Below are 21184 nucleotides of genomic sequence, written 5' to 3'. Positions count from 1 at the left end.
TGGCCGAGGAGACACAAAAACTGAGGGGGGTATCTGCCTCCCACATGTATTTAAACTAATGTGGATTGTGTTTCCTGTTCTAGGTGGGAGGAGCTTATATCTCAATTAAGCCGCCCTGGAAGAGGACTTGGGGAAAAAAAACCTTCTGTGTGCAGCAGCCCCCCTAATACTTACCTGAGCCCATCTTTATCAAGCGATGTTGCAGAAGTTTCTCAGCTGCCCAGGACTACCCTCCTCATTGGCTGTGACAGCAGCGTGGCGAGATTGGCTCCTGTCGCTGTCAAAGTCAGTCAGCCAACCAGCTGACTGTATCTGAATGGATACAGGGAGCTGTGACTTGGCTCAGGTGCCCCCATAGCAAGGTGCTTGCTGTGGGGGCACTCAACAGGAGAGAGGGGCCAGGAGCACAGAAGAGGGACCTGAGAAGAGGAGGATCCGGGTCACTCTGTGAAAAACCAACTGCACAGAGAAGGTAAGTATAACACAAGACTTTACAATCACTTTAAGCTTTGACAATCATGCAGAGCTGCACCAATATTTTGCACTCTCCAGCTTTAGTAAAAATCCCCCCCTTAACGGCCTTTCAAAGTGGAATTCATGAAGGATAAGAACTTCTGTTAGCAGGTTACTACTGTCTATGACCATATTTGTAGATTTCCCTTCACTTCCTGTTCTGATGGCATGTGGGTCATTGAGGCAGAAATTGAGCAGAAATCATAAAATACTGGGAACGTTTGCACAGGAGCTCCGATTCTAGCATATGAAGCATTTACTTACCTTCCCGATAGTCATCCCCTCATAATTAAGCCTTCCTTCCTTTATAAACTTAAGCAATGGGGAGCCAGGCACAGAGTTGAAGTCGCCACAGAGGATGATGGGGCAGAATTTCCCTTCCTGAATTTGAGCGACCTCAGTAATCTCTGCCAGAAGAATAGCCAGCTGGGTGAGCTTTATGTCTCCTCTTCGGGGGTTGTACAGCAGATGGGTGTTTGCCACGCAGATGATTGGTGCTTCCTTCTCCAGCTTGGGTTGTAGCATTAGCAGCAGGCCTATGTTGTCCCGGTCTAGAAGAGTGATGTTCCTCCTGAAATATTCCACTGGTTTCACCAACATCAAGTTGAATTTATCAGATTTAAAGCAAATGGCGCAGCCATCTGGTTTACTTCCAGTGCGAGCCTTGAACTCACAGAGGTAGCCTGAAGAAAAACAAAACAAATATCTTATTCAGTATAGGTCACATCAAATCTGGTAATATGGTGAAAACACTCCTAGGAGTTAGACCCATTTATATTTGTGCGACTTGTCATGTGACTTTTGACATCAAAGTCGCACCCCATTTTTTCAATGGTAACTATTCATATATATGCAACTTAAAGTGTAACTCCACTTTTGTTGAGAAAAAAAAAAAAAAAAAAAAATTCCCCTTTGGGTGATCTATGTACATTGCAAGAATTTTAACAAACTTTGTTGCAGATTCCTACCTTTTGTTATCCTGATTCCTACCTTTTGTTATTCTGATTCCTACCTTTTGTTATTCTGAAAAAATCATTGTTTGTTCCTCTGTGCACCTGTGCTGAGTGGGTCTAATCGGAGTGGTTTCATAATTATTTATTCAGCTGTTGCTGTTACAGAACACTGAGGAAATCTGCTGGGCCTGCATCCCTTTAAACATGTTCCTGTTGGGAGTATCTCACCACAAATTACATTTTTGTTCCAGGAGATGTCAGAAATCTGACTTGTATCTTAGTGCAGACTTTTGGGAAAAGCGGTGTGCCAATCACGCAAGCAGGAAATGATGTGTGTGGAGGACGTTCTGTACACATTCTGTGAGAGGGACCTCTGTGTCCCGTGATGTACTCCAAGAAAAGGATTTTACAGGCAAGTTCAAGGAAAAAATCCTATTTTCTTCATCGTACATCAAGGGACACAGAGCCAGTAATAATGACTATCTGGGATGTCCTAAAGCAATGCCCATGAGGGGAGGGGACACAGTAACCCCAAAATTGCCCCTGGGCAAAGAAAGAGCTTATACTGCTGCCTGAAGTACGCTACTTCCAAATTGAGCCCTTTCTCGGGCTCTTACATCCACTTGGTAAAACTTTGTGAATGTATGAACTGCAGACCAAGTAGCAGCTTTCTGAGCCATAGACACCTTATGATGCACTGCTCATGAAGCACTTACCTTCCTGGTAGAGTGAGCTTTTAACCTAAAGGGTGGCACTTTACCCTTTAAGCCATATGCCTGAGCAATGACTTGACAAATCCACTTGGAAATAGTGGAACTAGTTGCGGCTTGGTCTTTCCAAGGCCCTTCTGGCAGGATAAAGAAAGCATCAGTACTACAAATTAGTGCTAACATTTTTAAATAGACTTTGACTGCTCGTACTACATCAAGAGAATGCAACAATTTCTCCTTCATAGTCTGAGGTCTTGGAAAAAAGGAAGGTAGAACAATATCTTGGTTTAGATGAAAACCGGAAACTACCTTAGGAAAAAAGGCCTGACGAAGGATCAAAAATTGCTCTTTGCAGGAAAGAGCCGCCAATTCCGACACCCGTCTGGCCGAGGTTTTTGCCAAAAAGACCAATTTCCTTATCAAGAGAACCAAGGGAATATGCCGGATAGGCTCAAAGGGTTGCTTTTGTAGCACAGAGAGCACAAGGTTTAAGTCCCAAGGACATAGGGGTGGCTCGACTGGTGGAACCGTGTGAATCACACCTTGCAAAAAAGCCTCCACCAAGGAGTGCGTTGCTATAGGTTTCTGAAAGAAACTAGACAAGGCGGAGTTCTGCCCCTTAATAGTTCCTAATGCCACCTTCAAGTCCACTCCTATTTGAAGAAAAGAAAGAATTCTTCCAATGACACACTTACGAGGATGCCATCTCTTGAATTCATACTAAGAAATGTAGGATCTTCGGACCATATAATAGATTCTCCTAAAGACAGGTTTTCTGGTATTTATCAACGTAGCCAAAGCTGGACCAGGGACCCCACGATCTCTTAAAATTCTGGTCTCAATAGCCAAACCGCCAAATTGAGCAACCGTAAAGTAGGGTGGAATATGGGACCTTGGGAGAACAAGTCTGGACGACATGGAAGCAGCCATGGCTTCTCTACTGCTAATTTTAGGATTTCCACGTACCAAGGTCTTCTGGGTCAAGCCGGAGCAACTAGGATCACCAGCTTTCCCTCCACCTGAATTCTGCTCAACAGACGTGGCAAAAGCTGGACCTGAGGGAACGCATACATCAGGTTGAACCAAAACCAAGGAATCACTAAGGCATCCCTTCCGATCGCAATCGGATCCCTGGTTCTGGAAACAAACCTGTCGCGCTTGTTGTTGAACCTGGATCCCAACGTTTTACCAGCAGGTCGTCTAGGTAACCCATTAATGAGATGCCCTGAGACCTTAGAAGAGCCAACACTGGGGTCAAGACCGGGGGAGCTGTGGCCAGACCGAACGGCAGACACACAAACTGAAAATGGAACTGCCCTACTGCAAAACGCAAGATTCTCTGATGGAGCCTGAAAATTGGAACATGGTGGTATGCATCCTTGATATTTATGGAAGCCAGAAATTCTCCTCTTCCTAGAGAAGCTACCACAGAGCGTATTGACTCCATGCGAAATGGTAAGATACTGGTTCAGAGCCTTGAGATCTAGCATGTGTCTTACCTCGCCATTTGGTTTTGGCACTGTAAAAAGATTTGAGTAAAAACTCGTGAACCTTTACAATCACATCCTGCAACCACAAATGATCCAGGGCCTGGAACCTTGAACCCAGAAACCAAGAAGGAAACTCTCGGAACTCTATCATGAAGCCCCGTGGCACTGTGGACAAGATCTACCTGTCTTTCACCGCTCCTTCCCAAGTTTTTGAGAACTGAAGGAGCCCCCCCCACCCAAACGAGTGGGGGCGCCCCTTCATAAGGCAGATTTGGAACCTGATTTAATAGGCCTTTGGACCCAGAGTTTTTTCTGACCTTGATTTTGAGGTCTTCCAAACCCTGATGGCTGAGGCTGTTGGAACTGCTTAGAAACTGACGTGTTAGGAGGTACCGTAACACTTGGAGCTTTAAAAGATGGATGTTAATCCTTCTTTTAACCAGCAACAATGCACTTTTTCCACCTGAAATCTTCTGAATGTATTTATCCAGATCCTAACCAAAGAGACGTTCCCCATGGAAAGGAAAAGCTGTCAGAAGTTTCTTACAAGGTAAATGTGCCGACCAATTCTTAAGCCACAGTACTTTGTGTATATGAACAGAGAGAAGAGCAACTCAGGAAATCTGTTGGATAGAATCCTTAAGGGCATCTACCGCAAAACACAAGGAAACTCCGCCAAATCTTCAGAAGATTCCCCCTGAATAGGCAGACTTCTATTCATCCTCTTAAAAGGATCCTTTAAGGATTGGCAAGCCGCTATAGCTGGTTGAACAGCAGAGCCAGTTACGACAAAGGAAGCTTTAAGTAATGATTCCAACTTATCTGCTGGATGCTTAAAAACCTTGGCATTATCAACCGGACAGGTCAAATTCTTGTTCACAGAAGAAATAGCAGCATCTACCGAAGGCATACGCCACTTCCTCTTGAATTTCTCCTCCATAGAATAAAGCAAAGAAAATCTCTTTGGAGGCATGAACAACCAGTCAGAATGATCCCAATCCTCATAAACCAGCTGTTCCAGCAGGGGGTGTAAAGGAAAAGCATGGGAATTCTAGGGGCACAAAGAACCCAAAGAAGAAAAGATGGCTTCTGACATTTCCAGAGGAGGTAATTTAAACCCAGTCTGAACCATTTGGTGAGGGACTGAATAAGTAGCCTCAGAGTGAGATGCTGAAAATGGTTCCTCGGAGTCTGAACCCTCTGCAGAGGAATCCTCAGCCTGAGCCTCTCCCAAACCATCAACAGCTACCTCTTCCACATCTTCAAGACACTGGAGAAAAAAAAACTGAGGTTCTTCCTGTATGGGAGGGGTTAAATGGGAGGAACTTCTTGTCTATTAGTTGCCAGTGTCCAACCACCTAAAGGTAGCGTACAACCCAGATAGTAATTATAACCGGCTCTGTGTCCCGTAATGTACGATAGAGAAACACTGACAGTCAGACCCGATCGGTCCGCCCATGTGAAAGGAGCCTAACAGTGATTGATCACTATTAAATCTTTTAGACTTCATATTTTGTAAAGAGAACGCATCTGTAGCACATGGATTTCATTGCATTGCAAAAACTGGATTTTTGTAAGAACTTACCATAAAATCCTTTTCTCTGAAGTCCATTGACAGACGCAGCAGCAATGCTTATTTACCCTTGGGTTATGCGCCATCTACAGGAGTAGACTAGGCAGTGAAAAAATTCACTGAAACACCTACAGGGGCTGTCCTCCTCGGCATAACCCCCCCCCCCCCCACACACACTGTGCTCTCAAATCAGTTTCGTAGCAAGCAGTGAAAAGAAGACACGAACCATCCCCATAATAGAGGGGCGGGTGCTGCGTCTGTCAATGGACTTCAGAGAAAAGGATAGGATTTTATGGTAAGCTCTTACAAAAATCCAGTTCTCTATCGTCCATTGACAGATGCAGCAGCAATGCTTCTTTACCCTTGGAACATGCCAAAGCAGTATAGGCATGAGAGGTGGGAAGAACGCAACCAAAAAACAGTTCTATCTCCAAGGCTAAAAACGTAGCCAAATAAAGGAAAAGGAATTGGCAGCACTCCAGGTTGAGTCAAAATCCAGATTTATTGACTGGACATCCAAATTATGACAATCATGACAAGGTAGACGCGTTTCACACACTGACAATGTGCTTAATCATTACCTAAAAACGTAGCCAACTGGGTAAGAAAAAAGCTCAACCAGTAACAACAGGAGCTTACCTACAAAGTTTGACCCCTTAAAGGAGAAAAAAAAAGTCTCTTTACACAGCAGCCTGCAAAACCTTGTGGCCAAAAGAGGCATTCGAAGATGCCAATAAATCAATCTTGTAAAAGTATGCACGGGTGACCAAGTCGCCGCCTTACACACTTGAGCAACAGATGCCGGATGACGAAATGCCCAAGAGGCACTCAGCGCTCTAGTAGAATGCGCTCTCACATGGAAAGGAGATACCTGACCCTTCAATGAATAACCCTGAACAACTGTCTGCCTAATCCAACTGGATATGGTCGCAGCAGACACAGCCAAACCCTTACGAGATCCCTCAGTAAGGACAAAAAGAGAATCTAAAGTCCTAAAAGGCTCCATGGCCGACAGGTAAACCCTGATCGCATAAACCACATCCAGAGAATGCAAGGCAATTTCCTTAGGATGCTAAGGCTTAGGACAGAGTGAAGGCAAAAGAATGTATTCATTTAAATGGAAATCAGACACCACCTTAGGAAGAAAGGACTGATTAGGAACGACCAAGTAAGGTGAACGACAGGAAAGTGCCGCTAATTCAGACACTCTGCGGGCAGAAGTAATAGCCACCAGAAAGGTAACCTTCTTAGATATCACTGCCTTTATGTCATGTCTCTATTATGCTCAAAAGGAGGCTTTTGAAGAACAGACAAAACCTAATTCAGATCCCACGGAGGCAAGGGGATCTTCTCGGAGGAGCCAGATGACGCACCCCTTGAATAAAGGTGCGGATCAAGAAATAAGTTGCCAACGGGCGTTGGAAGTAAATAGCTAAGGCCAACACTTGGCCCTTGATCATGCCCAAGGACAACCATTGCTCAACTCCTTTCTGTAAGAAAGCCAAGACCCTCGCAACCGAAAACAAGCGAGGGTGCAAGTTTTGCGATTCACGCCAGGAAATATACACCTTCCAAGTATGACGATAAATTTTTCTGGGAGTCGCTTTCCTAGCCCTCAGCAGAGTAGGGAATCACAGACTCAGAGAGACCCCCTGTCCTTTAACAGGCATGTTGTTAAAGCCAGCGACCGTAAAGCAGAATGGAAGATCGGCCCCTAAAACAGCAGGTCCTCCCTCAGAGTCAACCGCCAGGGAGGCTCGACGACCATCTTTACCAGGTCTGCGTACCAAGACCGGCGAGGCCAGTCTGGCTCCACCAGAATTACTGGCACCTTTTCCACCGCCAATCTGCGGAGGAACCTTGACAACAACTGTATCGGGGAAAGGCATAAAGCAGCCAACACTGGCTCCAATCAGCCACAAATGCATGCGTCTGTGGCGTCCACCAAAGGGTCTCAAGCCCTGGCCATGAACCTTCGTACCTTCTTGTTCAGACAAGATGCAAACAGGTTGAGTTCCAGGGTGCCCCATCGGACACACAGGAGATGAAATATCTCTGGATGCAGGGACCATTCCCCTTGGTCCAGAACTTGACGACTCAGGTAATCCGCCTGCCAGTTCTCCACTCCTGGAATGTGAACTTCTGAAAGAGCCGGAACATGTTCCTAGGCCCAAGTCAGAATCTCGGTTACCTCCTGGGCCGCCCGGGCACTTCTTTATGCCCCCTTGGTGATTAAAGTAGGCCACAACTGTGGCATTGTCGTATAGAATCTGAACCGGGGAACCTTGTAGCCGATTCGTCCAGTGGAGCAGGCAAAGCTTGATTGCTTTGAGTTCCAGTGCTCTGAGTTCCAGTACATTTATCGGTAAAGAGGACTTCTCTGTCGGCCAGACTCCCTGGGCACAGAGATTGTCCAGCACTCCACCCCAGCCTGACAGGCTGGCATCCGTAGAAAGCAGTAGAAAGGACTTGCCCTGTCTCAGGGCGGGAAACAGAAGCAACCACTTGAGCATTGACCTCGTGAGTTGGCCCAAACGTATAATTCTGTCCAAGGACTGCAGATCCTTGTTCCACTTGACAAGAATCTCCTTTTGCAGAGGCCTGGAATGAAATTGAGCAAATGGGACCGCCACGAAGGTCGACACCATCAGCCCCAAGGCTCGCATGCAAGTCCGCAGAGATGAGAGATCGTTCATCATCAGCAACCTGATCTCTCCCTACAACGTCTGAAGTTAGTCCCCGGGAAGAAAGACCCTCGCCAGAGGAGTCTAAAGTCAGACCCAGGTAATTAAGTGACACGGAAGGGATCAACGCAGTTTTGAAGTCGATTGTCCACCAAAACTTCTGAAGGATCTGGGCCGTGACTGACAGGTCGCCCAACAAGGTTGGGTGAGAGTTTGCTCTCAACAGGAGATCGTCCAGATATCCAAGGCTAGCAATCCCTCTTTTGCGGAGCAAATCCAACACCGGAGCCAAAACCTTGGTGAAGACTCTATGAGCGGAGGCCAGACCAAAGGATAATGCCACAAATTGAAAGTGCTCCTCCGCCACTGCAAAACGGAGATACCTCTGATGTCCCACGTATATAGCGATGTGCAGATACGCATCTTTGATAATCGATGGAGGCTAGAAAGTCCCCTTGATTTAAAGATGCTACCACCGAATGAATGGATTCCATCCGAAACTTCTTCACCTGCACAAAGCGGTTCAGTGACTTGAGGTCCAAAATTGGACGCACCTTGCCCTCTTTTCTGGGCACCGTGAACAGGTTTGAATGAAGACCTCGAAACCGTTCCCGCTGAGGAACTGGCACAATCACTCCTTGTGCAAGGAGATCCTGCACTGCCTCCCTGAGATCCTGCAAGCGATCCGGAGATAGACGAAGATTTGAGGGAAAAAAAATCTGTCTGCTGGGCGAGACCGAAATTCGATCTTGTACCCTGAACTAATTAGTTCCTGAACCCATTTCAATCCTGAATCAAAGATGTCCAGAGTTCCTGAAAGTAACGCAGACATCCCCCCCACCCCCGAATCGGGTGAGGGCACCCCTTCATGCCGAAGATTATTTGTCAGCCGAACCGGACTGGCTAGTCTTGGGCTTATTCGACCAAGCCTTCTTGTTCTCTCCAGAGGCTATGTACGGTTTACCTTTTTCTTGCGTCCAAGGCAAGAAAAAACACATATGAGCCATGAAAGAGGGCCCCACTAACTGCGGGGCGCCTTACCTTTTGAGGATTGGGGGAGAATAGTACTCTTACCCCCCGTTAAACCTTTGATCAACTCATCCACACAGTAACACCAGGGCCTGGGCCATCTGGTCCGTGAGCTCAATCAGAGTCGGGGAAATTATCTCAGTGGTCAAGTTACCCCTAAGCACTTTAACCCATTCCATTAATGTCTGAGAAACCAGAAAGGACAAAAGACAGGTTTTAGTATCGAGCCTGCCAAAAGATGCAGGTGGCGGGAAAGGGATTCCACCCGTTTGTCCACAGTGTCCGCAAACGCCAGGAAGTCTTTCACAGGCACCACAATAGATTTGTTTAACCTGAAAACAGGGTGATCCACCCTAAGTGACACTGTCCAGCGGTTCAAGACCAGAGTCAGCAAAGGGATAACGGCGTTTAAAGAGCTTTGGCACCACTAGCATGTGCTTAATGCACCGCCATTGCTCATTACAATATTGTGAAAGACGGGAAAAGGAAACACTGGACTCGACTTCTGGGCTTATCTGGGGAGCCAAAAACTACCCGCTTTCCTGACTGTGTGGGCTCTTCATCCAATTTCAATGTTTCCCTTACTGAACGTATCACTGCTTCCACATATCCTCCTCACTAATCCAACTGCGAGGACAGGGATCCCTCAGGAAGGGGGGTTGTCCGAGGCGACCATATCAGGGTCTGAATCAGAGGACAGAGAAGGCAGTGGCCGTTTTTGGCTAGTGACAAATTTTTCATTACAAAATCCACCTTTGACACCAGATTTTCCAATGCTGCAGAAAAAGACATGAGAGACTGTGAATCGGATGCACCGCCAGTCGCACTGAGGGGGTCTGCAAGGGAAATAACTGCTTGGGAATCCATTTTGCAAGTTGTATAAAAAAAAAAAAAAGCTGGGTTATACTTACTGATAACTCCTTTTCTAATAGTCTTCCAGGACAGCCCATGAGACGTTAGGCTCCTCCCCCAGGGACAGGAAACACATTCCAAAATTAAAATAAAAGGCGGTCCCTTAGTCCTCACCTTCAGTATTTCATGAGAACCACAGGACACCCTGTAAAACATATACATAGATATATAGACACATATCATACATTATACATAATACCAGATAGTTCGGGTGGGAATCCGGCTGTCCTGGAAGACTATTAGAAAAGGAGTTATCAGTAAGTATAACCCAGCTTTTCTCAAAGTCGTCTTCCAGGACAGCCCATGAGACGATGAGCAAGCACTTACCAGTCTAGGGAGGGACAACTGCCTGGAGCACCTTTCGACCAAACGCCTGTTCCTGAGAAGAGAGGAGGTCCAGGCGATAATGTCTAACAAAGGTCGAAAAGTTAGACCAGGTAGCTGCCTTACAGATTTGGTCTGGTGAGGCACCGGCCCTTTCAGCCCAAGACGTGGACAATGCTCTAGTAGAGTGTGCAGTAATGAAAGGTGGAGCCACCTTTTTCACTATATAGGCTTCTGTGATAGCCTGTTTGATCCATCTAGCTAAGGTTGCCTTAGAAGCTTTTTCCCCTTTATGGGAGCCGGAAAATTGTAAAAACAAAGTATCAGTCTTCCTGAAGGTTTTAGTCACCTCCAGGTATCTCAAGAGGGATCTTCTGACATCCAAACAGCTAAATTCTTTCTCTTTATTGTTGTTTGGGAAATTGCAAAAGGAAGGAAGGACTATGTCCTGAGTCCTATGAAAAGAAGAGGCCCTTTTTGGCAAAAATCCTGGATCTGTTTTTAGCACAATCCTGTCATCAAAAATCATAAGAAAAGGTTCTCTGATTGAGAGAGCCTGTAATTCGCTAACTCTTCTAGCTGAAGTTATAGCTACTAAAAATAAGGTTTTTAGGGTGAGCATTTTTACTGATAGGTCTACCAAGGGTTCAAACGGACTGGTAACCAAGGCCTGGAGTACCAGGGATAGATTCCAAGCTGGACACGTTTTAAGCACGGTTGGCTTTGTCCGGGCAATTGCTCTGAAAAAGGCATTCACATTTGGGTCTTCTCTAAGGGAAAACTGAAGAAAGACACTAAGGGCGGCAGCCTGTACCTTTAAAGTCCCTAAGGAGAGACCTTTGTCTATGCCTTCCTGAAAAAAATCCAAGATAGTTGGTATATCTGGGGAATGTCTCTGATTCTCCAACATCCAAAAATGAAATTTCTTCCAGATTTTAGCATACATTTTTCTAGTGACCGGCTTTCGACAGCTGGTCAATGTTTTGATGACTCTGTCTGAGAACCCCTGAGAGCCTAGTATTTGTTCCTCAGATACCAGGCCGTCAGGTTTAGGGTCCTGAGAAATGGATGGACCACAGGACCTTGTGTTAAGAGATCTGGTCTCCAAGGTAAGGTCATTGGAGGTTGCGCTGCCAACGCCTGAAGGCGTGCAAACCATGGCCTTTTGGGCCAGTATGGGGTTATCAGTATCATCTCTGTGTCTTCTAGGATGAATTTCTGAAGAACCTGTGGGATCAATCTGATCGGAGGAAATGCGTAACAGAGTCTGACTTTCCAGGGGTGGGCGAAAGCGTCTATGCCTAACGCCTGATCCCCTTGAGTTATGGAAAAGAATTTTTCTGTTTTCCTGTTTGCCTGGGAGGCAAATAGATCCACTACCGGTAGGCCCCATGAGGTTGTGATTTTGAGAAACACCTCTGGGTTGAGGGACCAATTGTCCTGGTTCATCTGGTGGCGGCTGAGATGGTCTGCCAGATAATTCTGCGTCCCTTTTAGGTGAATGGCCGAAATGGATGTTAGGTTCCGCTCGGCCCAGACAAAGATTTTCTGTGCAATGGTTTGTAGGCCCAGACTTCGAGTACCTCCCTGCTTGTTCAGGTACGCTACCGTTGCTATATTGTCTGACCTGATCTGTAGATGGCTCCCTTCTACCTCTACCTGAAAAAACTCCAAGGCCTTTTGGACCGCCATAAGTTCTTTTTGGTTTGATGAAGACTTCCTTTGTGCTGGGGACCATGTACCCTGCGCCCATCTGTCCTGCAGATATGCTCCCCATCCGGAAGCGCTTGCATCCGTGGTAATCCTCTGTGATACCTGGATGGTCCAGTTTAGCCCTCTTGATAGGTGAAGAGAGGATCTCCACCACCAAAGAGTCCTTTTTATCTTGGTGGGAATCCTTACTTTTTGTTGTAAGGAACTTGACTGCCCATCCCAATTCTGTAGAAAGAATTTTTGGAGTGGACGTTGTTGGAACCTTGCCCAGGGGACTGCTGGGAAACAGGAGGTCATCAAGCCTATCACTCTCGTGACATCCCTCAGAGAGACCCATAAGTTGGTCTGTAAAGAGGCAACCATCAGGTTCATTTTCTCCATCTTGCACTGAGGGAGGAAGATCATCTGATCCCGTGAGGAGATTTCGTAACCCAGGTAGGTCACTCTTTGTGAGGGTACCAGGCAAGACTTTTGTCTGTTGATTATCCAGCCTAGGGAAGTTAAGAATTCCTGAACTATGAGGAGGTCGGCTTCCAGTTTCTGGTATGATTCTGCCACTACCAAGATGTCGTCCAGGTAGGGGGTGATCATGATAGCTTTTAGCCTTAGAGGGGCTAGTGCTTCCCCTAGGACTTTGGTAAAAATCCGTGGGGCTGAGGACAGCCCGAAGGGCAGTGCCCTGAACTGGAAGTGCTTGACTTCCGGTCCTATCTTTACTGCTAGCCTCAGGAATTTCTGATAGGATGTGTGTATGGGGATGTGAAAATACGCATCTTTCAAATCTAGGGTTGCCATGAAACACCCTGGGAACAGTAGGTTCCCTATGGAGTATATTGATTCCATGCGAAAGCGTTTGTATGCTATTGAAAGGTTCAGATTGCGTAAGTTCAGGATCAGTCGATGACTTCCTGAGGGTTTTTGAATCACAAAGATGTGAGAATAAAACCCTGTTCCTTGTTCTTCTCTGGGGACTGGGATAATTACTTTTTGATCTAATAGGTCCCCTAACTGAAGACTCAAGGCGGAGGCCTTGACTGGATCCCTGGGAAGATTTGTGATCAGGATCCTTTCTGGAGGTTGAAGACAGAACTCCAGCCTGTGTCCTTGGCCTACTAGGTCCAGAATAAAAGGGCTGGAAGTAATCTTCTTCCACAGTGGGAGGAAGGCCCCTAATCTTCCTCCCACTCTGAGAAGGGAGTCATTGGGGCTGGTTGGGGCGTTTAGGAGGGTTAAACAGGATGTTACCCCTCCCCTTTCCTTTATGCCCCGTCCAATGTTTTTTGAAATTTTGCTGAGTTTCAAAAGACTTCTGCTGTTTGCCCCTGCCACGAAAATTCCTCTGAGCATAGGGGAATTTTTTCTTATCTGGGAATCCCTTCTTTTTATCCGCTGTACGCTCCAGGGCTTCTGTTAGGCCTGGGCCAAAAAGGTGGTCGCCTGTGAAGGGAAGACCACAAAGGCGAGATTTAGAAGTAATATCTCCCGACCATGTCTTGAGCCATAGGCTTCTTCTGGCCGTATTAGCTAAAGCTGAGGTCCTTGCTGCCATTCTTACAGCTTCAGCTGAAGAATCCGCCAGGAATCCTATTGCCTGGAATAAGAGTGGAAAGGATTTATTAATCTGTTCCCTCGATGTTCCTGCAGTCAAGTGTGTTTGGATTTGAGATAGCCACAGCTCCAGGTGTCTGGCTATGCAGGTGAATGCCAGGGCTGGCTTTAAGCTCATAATGGAGGCTTCCCAGACCCTACGTAAAGAGATATCTGTTCTCTTATCCATAGGGTCTTTTAGTGCTCCTGAATCCTCAAATGCCAAGTCAGTTCCTTTGGAGATTCTGGCAAGAGAGGCATCCAGCTTAGGGATTTTGTTCCAGGGCTGTTCCACACTTTCGTCAAATGGATACCTTCTTTTTAAGTTTCTTGGAAAAAAAGGCTTTTTATCAGGAGAATTCCATTCCTGTTTAATCACATCCAATAGTGAGCTATGCACAGGGAACACTCTAGCATGCTTTTTATGACTAGCGTACATTAAGTCATGCTTAGAGAGATGCACTTCTTCCTCCTCAATCTCTAGAGTGGTATAAACCGCTTTGAGTAGATCATCTACATCCTCCAGGCTCAGTTTAAAGTTGGAGCTATCATGGGAAACATTGCTTTTTGGTTCCTCTCCTGATCCTGATCCCTCTGCAGAAGAGTGGAAAGAAGAAACTTCCTCCTCCAAAACCAATGGGTCAATTAGGGATGGTGGAGCCTGAGCTGGGGTGGAAGGCTGGGCTGGTGCCTGCATCTTTTCAATGAGAGTCCTGAATGAACTAAATGTACTTTTTAGCTCATCTCTCACTGAGGACAGCATTTTCTGGGTAGAGACTGCAGAATCGTCTCTGACCAGTTTAGCTATGCATGCCCGGCACACTGCTTTGTTCCAAGAGGAACTCAATTTTTCTCCGCATACAGCACATTTCTTTTTGGGGGGCTGAGGTGGGTTATTGTCCTGAGCCTTGGCCTGGAAGATAAAAGACAAGGGAATTTAATTAGAGATACTTGTCCTCCTCCCACCTCCCATTTTTCCCCCTCCACCTTGTGGATAGAAAAGAGGGAGCGGTGCTGCTTAACCCCTGCCCCTAACGATAGAAAAGAGAGGGGGGAAGGGGAACGGAGTTCCTAACAGGTACCTGCAAATAGGGTGTCGTTCCCCCTTGCTTACCTGAGAGGTGCCGATGCCAGAGCCGACTTCCGCCGCCTGTGCGGTTGCTGCCGTGGTGTCCATCGCTCTGTATGGTGGTCCCAGCAACTGCTGTTTCCCCTAACATCGGTCGCCCATTTGAACTCTCTGTTCGCGCCTTCGGAAACTGGAACGAGGGTTTCCGGCGCCCGCGGATGCCGTCACTGCGCCGGAAGTGACACTGTCACTTCCCGTGAGGCCAGAGTGGATACGCTGAGTTCCGCCCCCTCCGTCTTTGGCGCCAACTTCAAAATTTCTTCCGAAGTTAGCGGTTCACGGGTACACAGCACTGCTGCTCCAAGGAACCGGCCGACCAACGGAGTGAACTCCCCAACGCTCCACCAGACAGCATCCGTAGTCCTGCCGAGAGGCTAGGAGAACAGGAGACAGCGGTCAGCCCCTATTGCGGCACTAAGGGGTACCGCTATGGGCCGAGGAGATGCATCTTTCCAAGTCTTTCCATGGACAGTCCAGGAGACCGGGAGCTTCAGTTCCAGGAACATGTTACCCCCTGTCCGGAGGAAACAAAAATACTGAAGGTGAGGACTAAGGGACCGCCTTTTATTTTAATTTTGGAATGTGTTTCCTGTCCCTGGGGGAGGAGCCTAACGTCTTATGGGCTGTCCTGGAAGACGACTGAGAAAAAAGTGTATCGTCCCTTTAAATCATGGTCCGCACCGCTATATAGAGCTGTAAGCGGGGTCACCCGTAAAATAGTGGTAGGAGCAGTGTGCGCCCAAGTTATGCCCAAAAGAAGACCCTATACTGTACCTATATGCAGCATGGAGATTCAGCATGAAACGTCTCACAGGAAGGGACATAGAATCAAAAGATAGCAGCGTGGAGCCCCCCAACTGCCCAGGCTACATAGGGAGCAGCAGCAAGATTGCTTGGGACTTGGGGTCACAGATTTGGGGTCCTATTTGGAAAGGTGTACTAATTATATATGGAAAACTTCTATGCAAGCGTGACACTTTTTAGACACCTCTTTCAATTAGGAATTTCCGCATGTGGAACCGTGCGACCTAATCGCTGGGGCTTCCCCCATCAGTTTGTAAATACACCACTTAATCAGGGGGAGAGAGCCTGCTTGAGGTGCAAAGAATTGCTTGCAGTGAGGTGGAAGGACAAACGGAACGTTTTCATTCATGCAGATACGACAGTCCAAATTACAACAGCGACTGGTGTTGTTGAGAAGCCCCTCTGTGTCCACGACTACAACCGTAAAATGGGGGGGGGGGGTTGGACTTCAATGACCAGATGATGGGGCCGTACTTAGTTGCCCATAAGGCCAGAGGCTGGTACAAAAAAATGTCTATGCACCTTTTCCAATTGGCTCTTTTCGATGCTTATGTACTATACAAAGTGTCATGAAGAAGTGGATCTGTCCTAAAATTCCAGGAAGAGATCATCACAGCCCTTCTGTATCCAGAAGGTGCGGTGGCCCAATTTCCCAACAAGATGCAGTGAGCCGGCTGCATGAGAGGCATTTTCTGGATGTCCACCTTGGTACCCCTACCCAAAGAACACCCCAAAATAGATGCTGTCTCTGTAGCAAGCGATATAGGCTTGACACACGCTTTTTTTGTCCCTCCTGTCCTGGCGAACCTGGTCTCTACATCGGGGACTGTTTTTGTCGCTTCCACACACTAGTGGAGTATTAGTATAGGGAACAGCACGGCACAGTCTAGGGCACACTTTCACACATGGTGTCGTAAGATGTTAGATGGCTATTGCATTTTGAGAGACCCTAACCTGGAACGTTTATAGATACAATAAAAGTGTTAAAAAAAAAAAACAAAAACAAACAAACCTAAAAAAAATAGAAGCATAGGGCCTGGGGTGGACATAGGGGCGGATTGCCCCTATGCTTCACCAATATATTTTACTCTTTTTTTGGCAAAGATTACAAAAAAAAAAAAAGTGGTTTGATTGAGTTAATGGTTTATTGAAACTGTGTTTTATCGTTAACTTTTGTTCGCAGGTACGCCATTCAGCTGCAGCACTGATTTGTTTATCTTGACAGCAACAGGGTTTGCTCTCACGATAAGTAAATCTGTGACTCCAGTGTTGTAACCAAAGTAAAAAAAAAGAAAAAAAAAAAAAAAGAAGAAGAACAGTGCATGTATGCCGTCATTAGAAGTGGGTGGATGCAGGGCGGTATTCTAATGGTGGGCATACCACCAATCGATCAATGTAAATGGAGGAATCGGTTAGGTTCTTTTTTTTCGTTCAGGATTTTTTTACACTTTGATTGCGGATACAATGAAGATTATTGTACCAGCAATGCTTTGAACTGTCAGGAAGGAGTTTCATTCATGACAGCTGTGATAGCAATCACATGATCCCAAATGCAGGCACTATTACATACATGTCCATCATTGTGGCTGCTCAGGCTAAAGGGGGGGGGGAGCTGCGTGCCCCCCCCCCACGACCAAGGTGTCCACTGGACACTGCGTATTATGGATCCCAGTACCGGGCCACGCAAAGCAGGCCGGTACTGTGAGCCACAATCCACTCAGCTCCCCCCTCAGCCCAAGCAGCCACAATGATGTACATGCATACGATTGTGCCTGCACATGCCGCAGTACATATACCATGGCTGGTCAGCAAGTATACACAACTTCTGTTTCTGTAGAACAGACACTTCCTGTGAAGAAACTCTATATCCAACAATCCCTGGGTCATTCGGCTGTGTTCTACAGCTGAAAACTACATAGTAATTATATCTGAAACAGACACAACCAAACACAGCAATGAAGGGATGAGATGTGTTTTCATCACATTTTCACTCCGTTTGTGATGCAACACCGAGAAAATGGTGAGGCATGGATTGTGACCTGAATAAGAAGTGGCTTGTCCCTTTATTGGATAAGGACAAGCTGGAAGAATGAATACATGGACATAAGATCGATCAACCATGACACTACAAAAAGGTCAGCCACCCAGTGAGCCCATCATTACAGGGTAAGGCAAGCAAATGACACACAAAACTATATTAAAATGTTTTGTTGTTTTGAATAGGTATAGAAGTGTACAATGCCTTTAAACTAAACCATGACAGATATGGGTGCTACCCTTTGCAGACATGTTTCTGCACCAGTGATGTTTCCTAATCTAGAAGCTGCAAAGCTCAACTGGTATTGCCATCAAACTCCAGCTGCCGATCTGAATACAATCCTGGTTACTAAATAGGGAACTCCCAAAAATATGGAGTCATGCACACTGGACATACAAGAAATGCTGCTTTTACAGGCGTTTTGTGTTCTTTTATTCAGCCTGTAGAAGCAGCTCTATGTTGGCCTATGTGTCCATGTACATTAGGGGTATTACAGGAATATTTTCAGAGAAGCGTTTACAGGCTGAGCATTTTAAGAGCCTTTGCCATTTTTCAAATGTACACTGAAAGCAGAGGGGTATGTTTTTTTTTGGGGGGCGGAGACTTATAAATGCAAATGCCCATAAACGCTTATGCACTACAAGACACCATGAGCATTTTTTTGCAACTTTTTTCTGTCAGAGGTTTTGGCATTTTTTCTGCCCCTAGTGTGCATGGACCCTTAAGAAAACAAATCTATGTTAATTTACATAACACAGATTACTACATTTAGCACAAAAAAAAAAAAAAAAAAGGGGCAAAGTAAGTATCAAAAGGCTCCATACCGAGTGCTTCCAATCTGGGTTTGATTTGTTCCTGGTAGTGGTCTTTCTGAACTTCTTGTAAACATAAAATCTAAAAAAGTAAAAGTATTAACAGTTGTGAATTATGAATTTACCAGTTATTTGAAGTTGGCAGAAAATGTACCAACACATTTCACATTCACCTCCTGCACCTGCCATAGACTCTTGCTATAAATATGCTATATGGCCAAATCTGACCATCACGTACACTATATGGCCAAAAGTATGTGGACACTACTCCAAAATTATTGAATTCAGATGTTTCCAGTGAAGGGTACACTAAGACATACAGCATACGAAGATATTTTATCATACTTCAAGCAAGGTCTAAACCAACATCAGTACCTGACGGCGCCAATACCCTTCCCAGAAGAGTGGAGGCTGTTGAATATCAATGCCCAAATCAGGAGTTTACATACTTTTGGCCATATAATGTAAAACGATTTGAAAGTCCAGTAAATCTTAAAATGCACTGTTCCCATTTAAAAAAAAAAAAAAAAAAAAGTATTTACGACTTTATGTCAGCCAACTTGCAGCAGAGCATTTAGGAAATTCAGGTGCAGGGAGAGAAAAAACACATGCAATGTTAAAAATCTAACCAGCAATGAACCTAAAGCCTGGTCAAGTGGCAGCAGATACTGAATGAAATTTGTAACCTTTGTTTCTAAAGCCCAGGGTTCTTATTCTCCACATCAGTCAGTGGGTGTGAATGTAGAGATTTGCCATGAGCCCCCCCCCCCCCTCCCCCAAACATCAGTCAGTGGGAGTGAATGTAGATATTTGCATGAGACCCCCCCCTCCAGTTTCACTACATTTGGTCCTGCAACATGATGAGCAGCCTTACTGACAAGTAGTATGGGGTGCGAGACTGAAACATGTAGACCAGAGCTTTGACTTCAAACCTGCACTTCATATTGTCCCTATACCATCCTTAAAGGAAAAGTACTGTGTACGTTAGATCTATATACGGTATATTTCTAGCATTTACCTTGCACAAAGGAGCCTGTGGGCTTCTCCCCTTTCTACCAGCATGCAGTGCTTGGTCCTGAGCAGGTAATTGTCAGACCCCAACACTGCCACACTGAGGAGAAAAGGTGGTCATTGTTAGCCAAGGTTCTTTTTAAGGTAATTTTAATATAACAACATTTCCAGTTTTAAAATGCTTGTTTTTTTAGATTAGGCTTCTTTCACACGGCCGCTCCGGATTTATTCTCCGCTGCTGGACTTTTTTTTTTTTTTTCACGGAGCGGATGACACTTGTGTCATCCGCTCCGTATGTCCGCATATCATCCTATCCGTTTGCGGATGATATGCGGACATAATGTAAGTCTATGGCATTGTGGATGTCAGTGGATCCGATTTTGCTTCCGTTCCGTTTTTTGAACGGATGAAAAAATAGGGTTCTGTTCCGTTCCAAAAAACGGAACAGAACTGAAAGGAAGAAAATCGGATGTCAGCGGATGGTATTCCGCTGATATCCGCAATGCCATAGACTTACATTATGTCCGTAAATCATCCGCAAAAAAATAGGATGATTTGCGGACATACGGAGCACCTGTGTGAAAGGGCCCTTACTGTATAAAACACAACAAAAAAGAGCAACAAATTCCACAGGACACAATACCCAAGGCATTTTACTTGGCAGAACAATTTGAGTTTACAGAAAATCTTTAGCCTGAAAGTTTACAAGAAAACACTGGTCAGTCTTACATCAGCATTTGTTTCTTCCAGTTCCCTAAGGATGTTGGGCAGCCGGAAGTTCCAGAACAGGTGTGGGCGCCGGCAGTGGCCATACAGCCATGAGTTATCTTCCAATAGGTCTTGAGAGAGAATATTATAGCACAACACGGAAAAATCAAACTTTCCCCTTCCTCCGGATGGCTCACAGTAAAGGTGACTGAAATCCTCCCACTTCCTCTTTGTTGTAGTTTCTGCTAAAGAGGACAATTACAATATTACAAGAACAAATGTCATAGGAATGGGATATATTCTTAAATCTCATGAATATTCTAACAGTGTCTGTTATTCCTGTGTCTGTTCTCCTGGGAGATCTGGGTGTTACACCAAATCTTTGTGTTTTCTAGCACCTTCTGTTGTATTCCGCATATTATTAATTAAAAACTTAGGCTTGGAGGGAGGCCCTCATAACAAATTTGCTTCAATTTGTTAGTGTACCTAAATCTTCTAGTACATCTAACACTCCCCCTCCCCCAGACTGTCAATGCTGCTGTCCAAAGGTGCCCTTGTGCTCCTTCATCCAGAATGGAGGGCACACTAATACAGGTGTGTTACAGGCCAGATCACCAGGTGAGAACAGGAGGGAAGAAAGCCAAAAGAAGTGAAAAATCAATTCAGCCACCTGTCAGGGTCCATATTTGAACCTACAACCTCTGCGGTGTCTGGCTGTAGATCTTCTCACTGAGCCATCTGTGATGCAGAGCAACTACCTGTCTGATTCCTTGGACAATCTTGCCATGTACCTGGTTTCTGATGAACCTTGAACTCTATGCTCCTCCCATGAACTTCCTGATTTAAGCCATGTTTCTGCACTTCCTGTTTGCCCGAATATTGTGCTCTTCTCCAGCCCATATCTTGCTCCTTTCTCTCCCACAACCCTCCTTATCTTTACTACCACTCATTACCCCCTCTTGGCTTGTTCCTTGACTACGTTTTTCTTGATCCCATCCTGCAACCACTTGTTGCTTACCATTGGCTTCTTTACTGACTACGTTTCTGCTTGATCCTCACCTGCTACAGGACCCCAGCTTTATCATCTCCTGGTGGGGAGATCCTGAGGCAAGCGACCTGGCACTAGCTTGCAGCAAAACCCATCTCCACCATCAGGAGCTCTGGGGAGGTGAGGTTAGTGCCTAGACCCCATAC

General features: G+C 45.8%; 1 protein-coding gene across 1 annotated transcript in view; it reads right to left on the bottom strand.

Annotated features, from left to right (window-relative positions):
• ANGEL2 (angel homolog 2) overlaps window positions 1-21184 on the bottom strand; it is a gene marked incomplete at its 5' end in the record, with an annotated part of 83860 nt that overhangs the window by 22485 nt on the left and 40191 nt on the right. Inside the window, 3 exons of the mRNA XM_082250987.1 lie at window positions 778-1196; window positions 18284-18353; window positions 20012-20235. Of these exons, the coding sequence (XP_082107113.1) occupies window positions 778-1196; window positions 18284-18353; window positions 20012-20235 (713 nt within the window). The remainder of the gene's footprint in view (window positions 1-777; window positions 1197-18283; window positions 18354-20011; window positions 20236-21184) is intronic.

The sequence above is a fragment of the Pelophylax lessonae genome (genome assembly GCF_965119305.1).
Source record: "Pelophylax lessonae genome assembly, chromosome: 3".
Taxonomy (NCBI): Eukaryota; Metazoa; Chordata; class Amphibia; order Anura; family Ranidae; genus Pelophylax; species Pelophylax lessonae.
Note: the sequence above shows the minus strand (reverse complement) of the source record. Positions and strands in the feature narration are given on the sequence as shown.